The sequence below is a fragment of the Fonsecaea pedrosoi genome (assembly GCF_000835455.1).
Source record: "Fonsecaea pedrosoi CBS 271.37 unplaced genomic scaffold supercont1.1, whole genome shotgun sequence".
Lineage (NCBI taxonomy): Eukaryota > Fungi > Ascomycota > Eurotiomycetes > Chaetothyriales > Herpotrichiellaceae > Fonsecaea > Fonsecaea pedrosoi.
In genome coordinates this window covers 2,659,545-2,672,351 of record NW_013550615.1, presented here as the reverse complement: position 1 = coordinate 2,672,351, position 12,807 = coordinate 2,659,545, and the positions used below count along the sequence as shown (strand labels likewise).

Sequence of the window (12,807 nt, the reverse complement as noted above, 5' to 3'; positions counted from 1 at the left end):
AATATGTTATCAGAGTCGGTGTTTGCTTTCAGAACCACCTCTCTTCGCAGGAGAGATCCACATTGCAGTCAGGATGCTTGACGGTGCCTCCACGCTGTTGATATCAGCGACACGTGGTGTCGGGCTTATGGCCGAAGATCATACATATAACAAGGAAAGTACATGAACTGCCTTGACTCTAGGTGTGCGCTGTCGCTTTGTCTCTTTCCTCAATCGTTGTACCGTTTGATTGCTTGGGCCCTACAATAACCGTTGCTACCATGTCAGAGTCTGAGTCAGCGGTTCTATCCCAAGGCGTTGGATATGGGGTTGTCGTGGGCATCGGGTTCTTCTTCACGGTCGTCATGGCTGGCATCTCCATGCTCCAGGTACTTAAATCTCTGTCCCTGGCCGATTTTGTCGCAATGCTGACCTCTTATTACAGAACCGATACACGAACTTCTCCACCAGAACGAGCGAAGAGTTCAACACCGCCAGCAGAAATGTGAAACCTGGTCTTATTGCTGCTGGTATTGTCTCAGCATGGACCTGGGCTGCCACCCTTCTCCAGAGCAGCACAGTCGCTTATACCTATGGCGTAGCTGGACCATTCTGGGTAGGTCACTGCATTTACTCTCCCCGTGACAAAGGACATGCTAACAGTGGTGAAGTATGCTGCGGGAGCCACTGTCCAGATCTTGATGTTCTCCATCCTGGCCTGTAAGACCAAGATGAACGCCCCTCGATGCCACACATACTTGGAAATCATTCAAGTTCGCTACGGCACTGTCGCCCACATTGTGTTCATATTTTTCGCCCTCGTCACAAACATCCTGGTTGGCTCGCAGCTCCTGCTAGGCGGCTCCGCTGTCGTCACCAGTCTCACAGGCATGAACGTCTACGCAGCCATCTTCCTGATTCCACTCGGCGTCGTTGCTTATGTCCTGATGGGCGGCTTACGCGCGACGTTCTTATGCGACTACAGTCACACGCTTATCCTGATGGTGATTATCCTTTACTTTATGTTTCAGGTCTACTGCACAGACGACCTCATCGGCTCGCCATCTCGTATGTTCGAGCTGCTCAAGAAAGCGGCAACGCTTCGGCCTGTGACCGGCAACCAAGACGGCAGTTATATGACTTTGAAATCCAACAACGCCTTGATCTTCGGCGTCATTCAACTTTGTTCCGGCAGTGGCACTGTCTTCTTGGACCAGGCGTACTGGCAGAGAGCCATCGCATCTCGTCCTACGACCGCCGTTCGGGCATACATTCTAGGTGGACTGGCATGGTTCGCTATCCCTTTTGGCTTCGCCACGACCCTGGGATTAGCATCAGTCGCCCTGACCGACAATCCTGCATACCCGACGTACCCAAATGCACCTTCGTCGAGCCAGATCTCCGCCGGCCTTGCATCCGCTTTTGCAGCGAGCACTCTGCTCGGCAAAGGCGGGGCAGTGGCCTTGTTGATCACGCTCTTCATGGCCGTGACATCCTGTGCATCTGCAGAATTGATCGCCGTCTCATCGATCCTTACCTTTGATATCTACAAAACCTACATCAAGCCCAATGCGACCCCCAGCAATCTGATCTTCATGGCCCATATCAATGTTGCTGTTTTCGGTCTGACCATGTCCATCTTCGCCATCATCTGGAATGTTATTGGAATCGATCTCGGCTGGTTGTTCCTGGTCATGGGCCTGCTGATCGGCGGTGCTGTGTTCCCTGTCGCATTTGCTATTACTTGGAAAGGACAGAGTCGAGCGGGTGCCATCGCGGGAGCTTTGAGTGGTCTTGCCGCTGGTCTTACTGCCTGGCTTGTTGAAGCTAAGGTCTACTATGGAGAACTGACCCTGACGACCACAGGATCAAACTACGCTACGCTGGCAGGCAATTTAGCCGCTATCATGACTGGCTTGATCGTCTCGGTCGTGGTGTCCTTGCTCAAGCCGGACAACTATGACTGGAGCACAACTCGGGCCATCAACTTAGCGGGCTCTCATGCTACCTTGGACGGGACCACTCCCCAAGCGACGGATTCTTCCCGGTCAAGCACTACGCACAGTAGCGGCGACGCAAAGACGAAGGATATCAAATCCATCAACGAATCAGCATCCCCGGCACCAATCTCACCCGTGCTTGTACCTACATCGGCAACGGACGAAAAGAACTTGACGACAAGCGTCAAGCACGACACCGACCCTATCCGTGCCGATGAAGAACGCCAAATGTCACTGGACGCAGCCATCGAGGAGCACCCGTCGCGCCTACGCTCGGCTTTTAGACTCGCCTGTATCGCCTCGTTCGTCTTACCCTTCATCATGGACTTCTTGATCCCTATTCCAATGTTCCTGAGCCATTACGTCTTCTCAGTTGGATTTTTCACCGCCTGGGTCGTTATCAGTTTCATTTGGGTGTTCAGCTCCGCCTTGATCAGCGTTGTCTTGCCCGTCTGGGAGACAAGAGGGTTCTTTGCCATGCTGTTTACGCGGGTCCTTGGAGATATGAGAGGGAGAAAGATTTCTTCATGAGGAGGAATCGTATGATTTCCGTTCCGACGTCCAGGGTTCCGGAAGATGGAAGTTGATGAGTAGATTCACTGTCACTACATGTTTCCCCCAAAGAGTAGATTCTTTATAGACATAGAGACATAGAGAAGACTTAGATGTTTCAAGGAGATGATCGTTTACCTTGCAGCTTTCATTGTAGAATGCGACGTCGCTACAAAACCCGAGATAGGCAGTGAATAGTCCAGTCCGACCAGGTTGTGCGGAGTAGTATAGACTGTATTTCCTCATCACAAGACCCATGCTTGATGTTGCAACAAGTCCAAATGGGCACAGGATGCCCTTACGTACTTGTCCCTCGTGGAAGAGCAGTGAAAGGGTAAAGGGGACTAAGGTGAGAAGGGTGTGAGCATTGATGGACTAACCGAAAGTGGTAAAGCGCATAATGACCCATTGAATTGTTCGAAAACTGACGAGACAGTTTCGTCGAACACTGAGGTTCACAAACTCCTGCGCCGACCCTGTTCACAACCTCAGAATAACTCCTGTGGAGGTCTACCCTTGCTTTGTGTGCATATCACATCTCAACAAAATGCCTCCCAGACTCCGCCTGCGCACGCTCGCGCAGCTCGCAGAGCTTCAAGTCGAAGCTGCTTCCACATACACGTGCGGTCGTTGCTCGCGACTATACGCAACAGCAGCAGCAGCGCAGTCAATAGCGACAACACCGGCTCCTTCAGATGCGCAAATGCGAGCCTCGATACCAACCCTCTCGCGCTACTCGCCCGTGCAACCCCCCTCGCACCGCAACCCAGCCTACCGAAAGTCCCAGCTGCTGCGCTCCTACGTCTCGCTCCTCCAGACGACGCCGTTGATCATCTTCTTCCAACACAACAACCTGAAGGCTACCGAGTGGGTGAGCATCCGACGCGAGCTGGCCTCGGCACTCCGAAAGGTCGACGCACAACTCGCCGCGCAGGGCAAACCTCCGCACGAGCTGATCGGAGAGTACATCAAGTTACAAGTCATAAAGACCAACATGTTCGAACCAGCCCTCCGAATCGCCGAGTACTTCAAACCGCTACCGGCGCCAGAACTGATTGGCGGCCTAGCAGGCATCCCATCGGAAAAGGATGATCCCTCCTTGACACACGTGCTGTCGGTGGCAGCATACGAAGCGGCGCAGCAGCACAAGAACGAACATCCCCTAACACCTGTATTGGCCGGCTCCGTGGCCATTCTGACCCTCCCGGCCGTTTCGCCGACCTATCTCAAGACCGCATTTTCGATACTATGCCCCCAGGCACCCCGCTTCCCTGCCCCGACGAGGAGAGCAGTACCCCAATACTACGAGCCATCAGTACAGGACGGGTTGAAGAAGCTCATGCTCCTTGGGGCGCGGATCGACGGACAACTCTTCGACATGGACGGCACGCGATGGGTGGGTAGCATCGAAGGTGGAATTGACGGGTTGCGCGCACAACTGGTCGGCATGCTGCAGGGCTTCGGGGCCTCGGTGGTGCACACTCTGGAGAGCGGTTCAAGAAGCCTCTGGTTCACGATGGAGAGCAGACGGAGGATGTTGGAGGAGGAAGAGAATCCCAAGGGCGAGGATGGGGAGGCAAAGAAGGAATGAATGGATTTGGACGTGTATTCTTTCCGCCAAAGCACGTTGACAAGCTACATGTAAGAGGAACACCATGGAGGTCAAATATGTAACAACAGCAGATCTCGGCACAGGCACAGGAAAATCCTGTTGTCCCATGGAGAATGGAGAAATCAAGCCAATGTGAGCATTTAGCCTTCGTATACTTTACTTGTGCGTATGCGTATGCGAAGAAAATCCATGTGCACTATGTACCTACTCTTGCCCTGCCCTCCCAAGTATTTCGGGGTATCTTTGCGCGCCCACACAACCGTTGACAATCAGTTCCGGTTCCCAGCCACTTCAGACACGTCCAGGCAAACCGCGATAGAACTGCATCCCCAGAAGCGACCCTGCCAGGTCTCTTTTGATATCCCAAACCGGCCACCCCCTTGTTCTAATACACAATGCGTAAGAAAACGACAAGTGCCGAAAACACTGGGTAGTGGAGATTCATGGGCGCCCAAAGATGACCAAAACCCGATCCCTCCTTCACATCAAGTTGTAAACCCAAGTCCACACTGTACAAGGTAGTTGCGAATCCGCACCTACAGAAGCACGGTATCGTGAATATCAGAGTTCCTGGAGATGGTTCATCTTTCAGGAGGCCTCATTGCAAGTCTGGATCCTGAAGGCTGATGATAGCGAAAACCTAACCAGTCTTCCTCCTGGTGAACGAAGGTTCTTCGCCATAGACAGTCTTATATTCCTCCAAATAGCGGTCTTTGTCGGCTTGAGCTTGATCTTCGTAAGTCTGTTCGAGAAATCTGTCAGTATCTTCTGTCTTCGAGGGTTCACTTATAGAGTAGGCACATACCTTCTTTTCCGATGAGGATAAATTCTTCCACTCTTGTCCTATCAATTTGCCGCGTTCACCCACCGTCATACCCCGAAGGTCGCCCGAGTCATTCCTTTCTTTGAAGAAAAAAGCATAGGCATTCCTGGGACGACGGACACTGCGGTCGTCTTGAATGGGCTTGTACTGCTTCTTCTTGCCAGCTGCCCTGGCCTTTTTCGTCAATTGGCGTCGGGCATTGTTCGCCAATCTGATCTCCAGGGGCGAATGGGTCTGAACCCATTGTTTGTAGGCGCGTTCATTCTTGGCTTTGTTCTCGGTGGCTTCGTGGTTGTATCGCTACAAGAAAAGTGTTAGTTACCATGTAGTATCAGGGGCTATGCACGAAGAGTTTCCTACCTCACGCTCTTCTAGTGAGAGGTTCCTAAACCTCTCAGCAGCCGCCGTAGCCGCCGCCTTGACCTGTCCTCCACTCTTCTTGGTCTCTTCTGAGAATATGAGGCGGTGGGGTGTTGAAGGAAGTTGTTTAGGCTCTTCCAACAGCGCTGCTGCTCTGAGATCCGCTTGTTCTTGACGCGCCTTCTTCAGGAGAGTGGTTTTGCTGGGAGGCTTTCTAACTTTCGGTTTTGCCTTAGTTGCTGTTTTTTTGGCTTTCCTGGTAGACGGTTTCTTGGTTGAAGTGGCCTTTTTGGTGGTTGATGTGGTGCGTTTGGCAGATGTCCGGCCTGTATGTTGTTTTGGGCGGCTTGCAGGCTTTGTAGACGCTGTCGCGTATGCTCTAGCTTGCTGGAGGGATGATGCAAGCTTCGCAAGCTTATATCGGGAGCTCAAAGGGTCGTCGTTGGCCCTGCAATTGCATGTTACGCGTAGAAGAGGGTTGGTCGATACAGGTCGCGTGAGGGATCGAGCAGATCTGGCCAACAGCTGGTTGGCCAAGGGCCGGGAGAAAGGGAGTGCGACCGTCATGGCCGCCCTTGAGATAATGACAAACTATTCAATGCAAGGAGGCTGCCCTCCAAACATGTATGATTCTGGATTGACTTGTTGTATTCGGTGGCTGGGGGGGGGGAGGCTTCTGTCGATCGATCCACGCGTGCCTGGTCCAATCCAGGCCGAGCTTGTGGCTTGGGAGTCTTGTGGAGGAGTCGATCACGTGAAATACATGTGCTTATGTAAGAGAGGCACCAAGAAAATGCGGGACATTGATCGCCTGCGGGAGGTTCGAGTTTTGACCTGCAGCCTTGAAGTATCTCGTGAAAAGTGTTGTATCGACAAACGGCGCGGTATACCACAGTGGTGTCATACAAACCCATACTCTCGCCAGCCTAGAGTCCAGCCTTTTGCCACTCTCCGACAGTCCATTCTCGAGCCTGGTTCCTGATTTGCAGTTCAAGCAGTAAAGCTCACTTATCTGCAGCCACAGGATGGCTAGGCACGGGGACACTCGCTCACCATCACCTGCAGGCAGTTCTTATTCCTCGTCAAAACGCAGCCGGAAAGATGAGGATCGCTACGAGAGAAGTCGAAGAGACGATAACCGTGACCGTGACCGCGACCGCGGTCATCGTCGGAGACACTCCAGATCTCGGAGTCCTGATGTATGGCACCTTTCCCCATCTCATTTCCCAATAATCCAAACTCACAATTTTCCGCGACAGAGACGACACCGTGACCGCGATAGAGACAGAGACAGGGATCGCGACCGAGATCGTGACGCCTACCGTCGCCGAGACCGTTCCTTAGACCGACGCTATGATGGGCGGAAGGACGATGACTACTACTATTCTAAAAGAGACAGAGACAGAGACAGATCACGGGAGCGCGATCGACGACGCTCACGAGACCGTGACGACCGTCGTCGGAGCCGAGACCGAGATGGTCGCTCGAGGCGCGACGATTCCCGCGACAAGGATCGCCGGCTGAGAGATGAGTCTACTGAATCTAGGAAAAGGAAACGTGATGAAAGTTGGGATCGCGGTTCCAGACGAGAGTCGGGCATTGCTTCGAAGGAGGTTAGTACTGACCCAAAGTTTGCAGTTCTTATAGAGCTTATCAACGTTCAACAGGCGTCGAAACCAGCCACCCCTACTGCATTGACAGCCGAAGAACAGAAAGCGGCACGTCTGGCAAAGTTAGAGCAATGGAAGAAGAAACAAGCGGAAGAGCAAGCTAGAAAGCAAAGGGAGCTCGAGGCCGCTGGTGGGGCACGAAGCATATTGCAGGAGATTGACAGGAAAGCAGGCATCTTGCCGGCAGTGAGTTCTCCGCAGTCCCCTGCAGCTCCTACTTCGCCATCACCAGTTTCAACGCCGTACGCTGGCAAATTCGATCCCAAGGCCATAGTGAAGAAGGCCCAGCATGCCTCGGCCGCAACCAAGGTACTTGGGGGTGATATCGCCCCACCGACTTTGACCAACGGCCACGTCAAGGCCTCACAGCAATCTCCAAAGCCTGCAGCAAATGGCTTCTCTTCCTCAAAAGCAGTAAAAGCGACAGGGTCTGTGGGCAAATTTGGACTAGGTAGCAGAACGACTACGGACAATGAAGTAACAAAGAAAGGTCTGGATTTTGCAGACGATGAGGACACCAAGAAGAAACTCGAGAAACTTCCCAACATAGCCTTGGAACAAGATCTGAGTGTTGATGACACTCAACCGGATGGAGCCGACGACGGTGACAATGATGTTGACATGCAGGAAGAAGATGGGGAGGAAGACGCCCAAGCTATGGCCGCCGCGCGTGCAGCAGCAGAGCAGCGGAGTCAAGCGGAGCGAGGCGAAGACACGACCATGGCCGACGTATCTGCCCATCCAGCAACCACTACAACAAACGAAGAAGAGGAAGAAGTTGATCCATTGGACGCATTCATGCAGGATTTGGAACCTGTTGAAACCTCCAGGTCTTTCAGTAAGAAGGCAACCTCCAAATCGCGCCAACAAGAACCCGAGGCGCTTTTTGGGGATGACGAAGTTGACATTACAGCCGTCGATGATGAGCATCCCGACAACATCCTGTCCCTGGCCAGTGCCACTGCCAAAAAGAAGAAGAAGGACATCCCGACCGTCAATCATGCCAAAATGCAGTATCAGCCATTCCGGCGCAATTTCTACTCAGAGCCCGTGGAAATGGTTGATTGGACAGAAGAAGATGTAGCCAACTTGCGAATGGAATTGGACAATATCAAAGTCCGAGGGGTGGATGTTCCGAAGCCGGTGCAGAAATGGGCGCAATGTGGGCTGGGAGTCCAAGTTCTGGAGGTCATTCAGAAGTTGGGCTATGACGCACCGACCAGTATTCAGGCTCAAGCCATTCCAGCCATCATGTCTGGTCGGGACGTTATTGGTGTGGCCAAAACTGGGTCTGGTAAGACGATAGCTTTTCTTCTCCCCATGTTTCGACATATCAAAGATCAGCCTCCTTTGGAACCCCTGGACGGACCGATCGGCCTCATCCTGAGCCCGACGAGAGAGCTTGCTACACAGATACACAAAGAGTGCAAGCCCTTCCTCAAAGCTCTTGGTCTGAGAGCAGTGTGCGCCTACGGAGGTGCTCCCATTAAGGACCAAATTGCCGACTTGAAGCGGGGGGCGGAAATCGTGGTTTGTACTCCTGGCCGAATGATTGATCTTCTTGCAGCCAACAGTGGACGAGTGACGAATCTGAAACGTGTCACGTATGTGGTGCTGGATGAAGCGGATCGGATGTTTGACATGGGATTCGAGCCTCAAGTTATGAAGATTCTCTCCAACATCCGCCCAGACCGTCAAACCGTTCTCTTCTCCGCGACGTTTCCCCGGCAGATGGAAGCGCTAGCAAGGAAAACCCTGACCAAGCCCGTCGAGATTGTTGTCGGTGGTCGCAGTGTTGTTGCACCGGAGATTACCCAAATTGTCGAGGTGCGCGAAGACAACACCAAGTTTATTCGGCTGCTTGAACTTCTCGGCAAGCTTTATGAGGATGAGAAGAATGAGGACGATCGGGTGCTCATTTTTGTCGATCGACAAGAGGCGGCTGATGGTCTCCTACGCGATTTGATGAAAAAGGGATATCCTTGCATGTCGATCCACGGCGGGAAAGATCAGATCGATCGGGATTCGACGATTGACGACTTCAAGGCCGGCGTGGTGCCCATCCTCATTGCGACATCTGTCGCCGCACGTGGTCTTGACGTTAAACAGTTGAAATTGGTGGTCAACTACGATGCGCCCAATCATCTGGAAGACTATGTACATCGTGCCGGACGCACAGGCAGGGCCGGTAATACGGGAACTGCAGTGACCTTTCTTACTCAAGAACAAGACAGATATGCTGTTGACATCGCGAAAGCTCTGAAGCAGAGTGGACAGCCGGTCCCGGAGGCTGTTCAGAAGCTCGTGGATTCGTTTATGGAGAAGGTCAAGGCTGGCAAAGAGAAAGCCGGTGCGTCTGGATTTGGCGGCAAAGGTCTCGAACGGCTTGATCAAGAGCGTGATGCAGCCAAGGCTCGAGAACGCAAAACTTTCAAAACTGGCGATGAAGGCGAAGAGCAAGAAGAAAAGGAAGACAGTAAAGATGTCAAAGTTGGCGATGATCTGTTCGCCAAAGCCGCGTCAAGCGTCAAGCCGTTCGAAAGCAGCACCAGTCTTCCCGGTGTGCCCAAGGGGATTGACTTGGACGGCAAAATCACGGTCCACAAGACTGAGCGTGACACTGGAGGATCCAAATCTGGCGCTGGGCCCCAGAATCAAATGGACAAGGTCGCGGCAGCTGTGGGTGCGATCAATGAGAAACTCTCCAAAGCAGGTGTCATGCGGTCGGGCGTGCCTATTGACAACAAGGGTCCTGATGCTGGTGCATTCCACGCGACGCTGGAGATCAACGACTTTCCTCGTAAGTGTTTGCAGATATTCCTTTTGTGTGAACAGATTTTGCTAACTGTCGTTCTACAGAAAAAGCACGGTGGGCAGTCACGAACCGGACGAATGTGGCCAAGATCCTCGAAGCAACGGGCACATCTATCACTACCAAGGGCTCCTTCTACCCTGCAGGTAAAGAGCCTGGGCCCAACGAGAATCCCAAGCTGTATATCCTTGTGGAGGGCGATACCGAGGTTGTGGTGCACGACGCCATGAGAGAGCTGATGCGGTTGTTGAAGGAAGGGACAATGAGTGCGGCTGATGCTGCCGAGAGGACTGGAGGGAGGTATTCGGTGTTGTAAATGGCAGGCGATCTTTGGTGCCGTCAAGATAGAAGAATTGAATGAATCTCGGCGATGTGTCTGTTTGAATGCCCACCAATCTGTTTCATATGACGATGATGCCGTCGCTGCTCCATCCAAACTCAAATTTCTGCCCATGTCTCTATCGTCTTTGCTCCCGTAGCGTGGCACCGAACCAAGTCACCCCAAACCTGGCACCCTCTACCAAGAACCCTTAGGGACCCTAGCCTTGTGTTTGTCTTCTGCTCTTGTTTCAATCCAATCACTTTCAGACTTTCCACTCGTCTCTCTGACAAGCTGTCCGTAGCGGTCACGAGCTCATGAAGTCTCTTCTCACGCTGTCCGTTTCTCTCCTCGCCACTTTTTCCGTCGTCTCTGACGCCTTTGCCTCTGATCCTTCGCCGAAGTCTTCACCGCCCTCTGCAAACGAGACGCTCTACATCACCGCCCTGACCAACTACGCGGACCCGCCGTACCTGGCCCGCTTGGAGTGCTGGGCCCTCACCACCCCGTTCACCGTCTACCCGACGGTCGGGCGCGCTCTGGCGCTCGGCGACGTCGACAATGCCACTTACGTGGTGCTCCCGCCACGCAGCGGCGAGGGCTGGCACCGGCCGCCCCACGCCATGTTTTTCGTGCTGTTGAGCGGCGTGGCGCAGGTGTATGTTCCCCGTCGTGATGGGGGTGATAGCGGTGGCAGTGGTTTTGGAGGAGAGTCATCTCCCCCTCCTCCCCTTCGAAATCAGCATCAACGACAACAACAGAACTATCTAGCTACTCAGTCACCGCCACGACCCCACCCCACCGACCCGCGCTGGGACACCATAACCATCACGCCGGGCTCGGCGCAGCAGATCCTCGTCGCCGCGGACACGGACACGCGCGCCAGGGGCCATTTGACCTTTTACCCGGGCGACGGGGACTGTGTGGCGCTGCAGATTCCCTTTCGGGACGGGGTGGTGCCGGCGCACACGGTCGTGCATGAGGGGGCGTGTAAGTGATGAGTGATGAGAGTGAGTGTGAGTCTGTTGCTAGGTATATATTTAGGAGGGTCCAAGGGGGGTTGGGAGATAGGTAGTGGCTGGCTGGACGTGGGCACCTGTCTAGGTGGGCTGAGCAGGCGAGTGGGCGAGCGAGTGTGACCAGATCAAGGGGAAGGATTCCAAGGGCTCGCTCGATACGGCGGTGTTGTTCTTGGTAAAGAGATGGATGGGGTATAGCAGCTCACTTCTATCCTATCCTATTCTTGGTGTTGAACAGCCAGAGACGAGGGTCTGGACAGGAATGGGCAGAGATGGAATGGAGACCCTGGTCACTGGCCTCTCAGGGGATTCACAAGAACAGACGGGCTCTGACGAGGAGGTCACTGTTTGTGTGCTGTGTGCTGTGTGCTGTATGCGTGATCTATGGTCCATGTACTCGTATGGTATATCAATATCGTACTTGGTATATCACTTCTCTTGTACATCTGTCTGTATCTTGGTATCTACAAGATATCCCCGGTTCGTCGACTGCACAATCGAAAGAGAAAGACTTTCACGGTAGAAAACAATAGACCCGACTCGTCATGATAGAAACCAGGCCGCTCACTGTCTGTCGGTCTGTCCGCCTTTCCGTGAGAAAGACGTGCCCGTAGCCGCACACATACTTGCTTCTCACTCATTCACATGCTGTGTTCTGGAGAGGTCGTGAAGGAACTCCACCCGGTCAGAGGAAGCGGAAACGACCCAAGGGACGATGTCCAATGTCGAATCTTGAATCTTGAAAAGCGTAAACCGGTCAAACTCGCCTCGCCTCACCCTTCCTAACTCGACAAGAGAAAGTCGTGTGACATGGTAGTACCCCCGGCAGGTGTGGAGGGATGCATGTATGTTTGTATGCATGGATGTCTCATCTCAACAAAGTCACGCAAACCAACCCAATCCATGCAGGACATGCAGGACATGCAACAGTGACAGACAGATACACAGGCAGGCACGCAAGGAGAGAGGGTCATGCAGAAGTGAAAAAAAAAAAGGGGGCAAATCCTCTTTGTTATGTAGCATGCATGTGTGTGAGAGATGCACGACCGCCAGGCTTCTCAGCGGGTAGCGCCAGGAGCTCAAACAGATACATGGATAGATAGAAGTTCATCAAATCCATCCTCGATGCATCATCCGGCACAGTATAGTACAGTACAATACAATAGGTAGAGTAGAGTAGAGTAGAGCACAGAGTTCAGCCCAACGTTTCAACAAAAAAAAAAAAAAAAAAAAGCCCTTGCTTGCTTGCTTGCATTTGCTTGCGCATTTACATTTGCATATGCAGTGCAGTATCCATATCATAGCAAGAATCGCAGCTCGGAACCGCCCATCGCGATCGGCCATTACCTTTAATAATGGGAGGGACTGTTAACTTTTTCGTTCTTTCGATTCTTTGTTTGTTGTCAAGCACTCAATCCAATCGATACAAAACGAATAAATAAAAAAACAGGGGTCCATCTCCGAGGGTTAGGGTAGGGTAGGGTATGTCTAATAACCGGTGAGCACCCCTTACCTCTACCCTCTATCGTGCATTGCACACACACGCATGCATGCATGTCTGAAGGTGTGAATGGCTTTTTTGGGGTGAGTGAAGTGGCACAAGACAAGACAAGACAAAAGAAAGCAGACGAGGGTCTTGACATGCGTGTGTGACTGACTAC

General features: G+C 52.7%; 5 protein-coding genes across 5 annotated transcripts; 4 read left to right on the top strand and 1 right to left on the bottom strand.

Moving 5' to 3' along the window:
• Positions 1-260: 260 nt before the first annotated feature.
• On the top strand, positions 261-2,510 carry Z517_00966 (uncharacterized protein; the record flags this gene model as incomplete). The annotated part of the gene is made up of 3 exons (XM_013433928.1): positions 261-368; positions 425-595; positions 651-2,510. 3 exons carry the CDS (start codon positions 261-263, stop codon positions 2,508-2,510), a joined length of 2,139 nt encoding a protein of 712 aa, XP_013289382.1.
• Positions 2,511-3,078: 568 nt separating this feature from the next.
• On the top strand, positions 3,079-4,122 carry Z517_00965 (uncharacterized protein; the record flags this gene model as incomplete). The annotated part of the gene is made up of 1 exon (XM_013433927.1): positions 3,079-4,122. One exon carries the CDS (start codon positions 3,079-3,081, stop codon positions 4,120-4,122), a length of 1,044 nt encoding a protein of 347 aa, XP_013289381.1.
• Positions 4,123-4,783: 661 nt separating this feature from the next.
• Positions 4,784-5,893, bottom strand: Z517_00964 (uncharacterized protein; the record flags this gene model as incomplete). The annotated part of the gene is made up of 3 exons (XM_013433926.1): positions 4,784-4,885; positions 4,949-5,266; positions 5,327-5,893. The coding sequence occupies 3 exons, from the start codon at positions 5,891-5,893 to the stop codon at positions 4,784-4,786; spliced, it is 987 nt and encodes a 328-aa protein (XP_013289380.1).
• Positions 5,894-6,351: 458 nt separating this feature from the next.
• Positions 6,352-10,124, top strand: Z517_00963 (uncharacterized protein; the record flags this gene model as incomplete). Its single annotated transcript, XM_013433925.1, has 4 exons — positions 6,352-6,525; positions 6,586-6,939; positions 6,994-9,796; positions 9,856-10,124. 4 exons carry the CDS (start codon positions 6,352-6,354, stop codon positions 10,122-10,124), a joined length of 3,600 nt encoding a protein of 1,199 aa, XP_013289379.1.
• A 320-nt stretch (positions 10,125-10,444) lies between these two features.
• On the top strand, positions 10,445-11,125 carry Z517_00962 (uncharacterized protein; the record flags this gene model as incomplete). The annotated part of the gene is made up of 1 exon (XM_013433924.1): positions 10,445-11,125. The coding sequence occupies one exon, from the start codon at positions 10,445-10,447 to the stop codon at positions 11,123-11,125; it is 681 nt and encodes a 226-aa protein (XP_013289378.1).
• Positions 11,126-12,807: the final 1,682 nt, after the last annotated feature.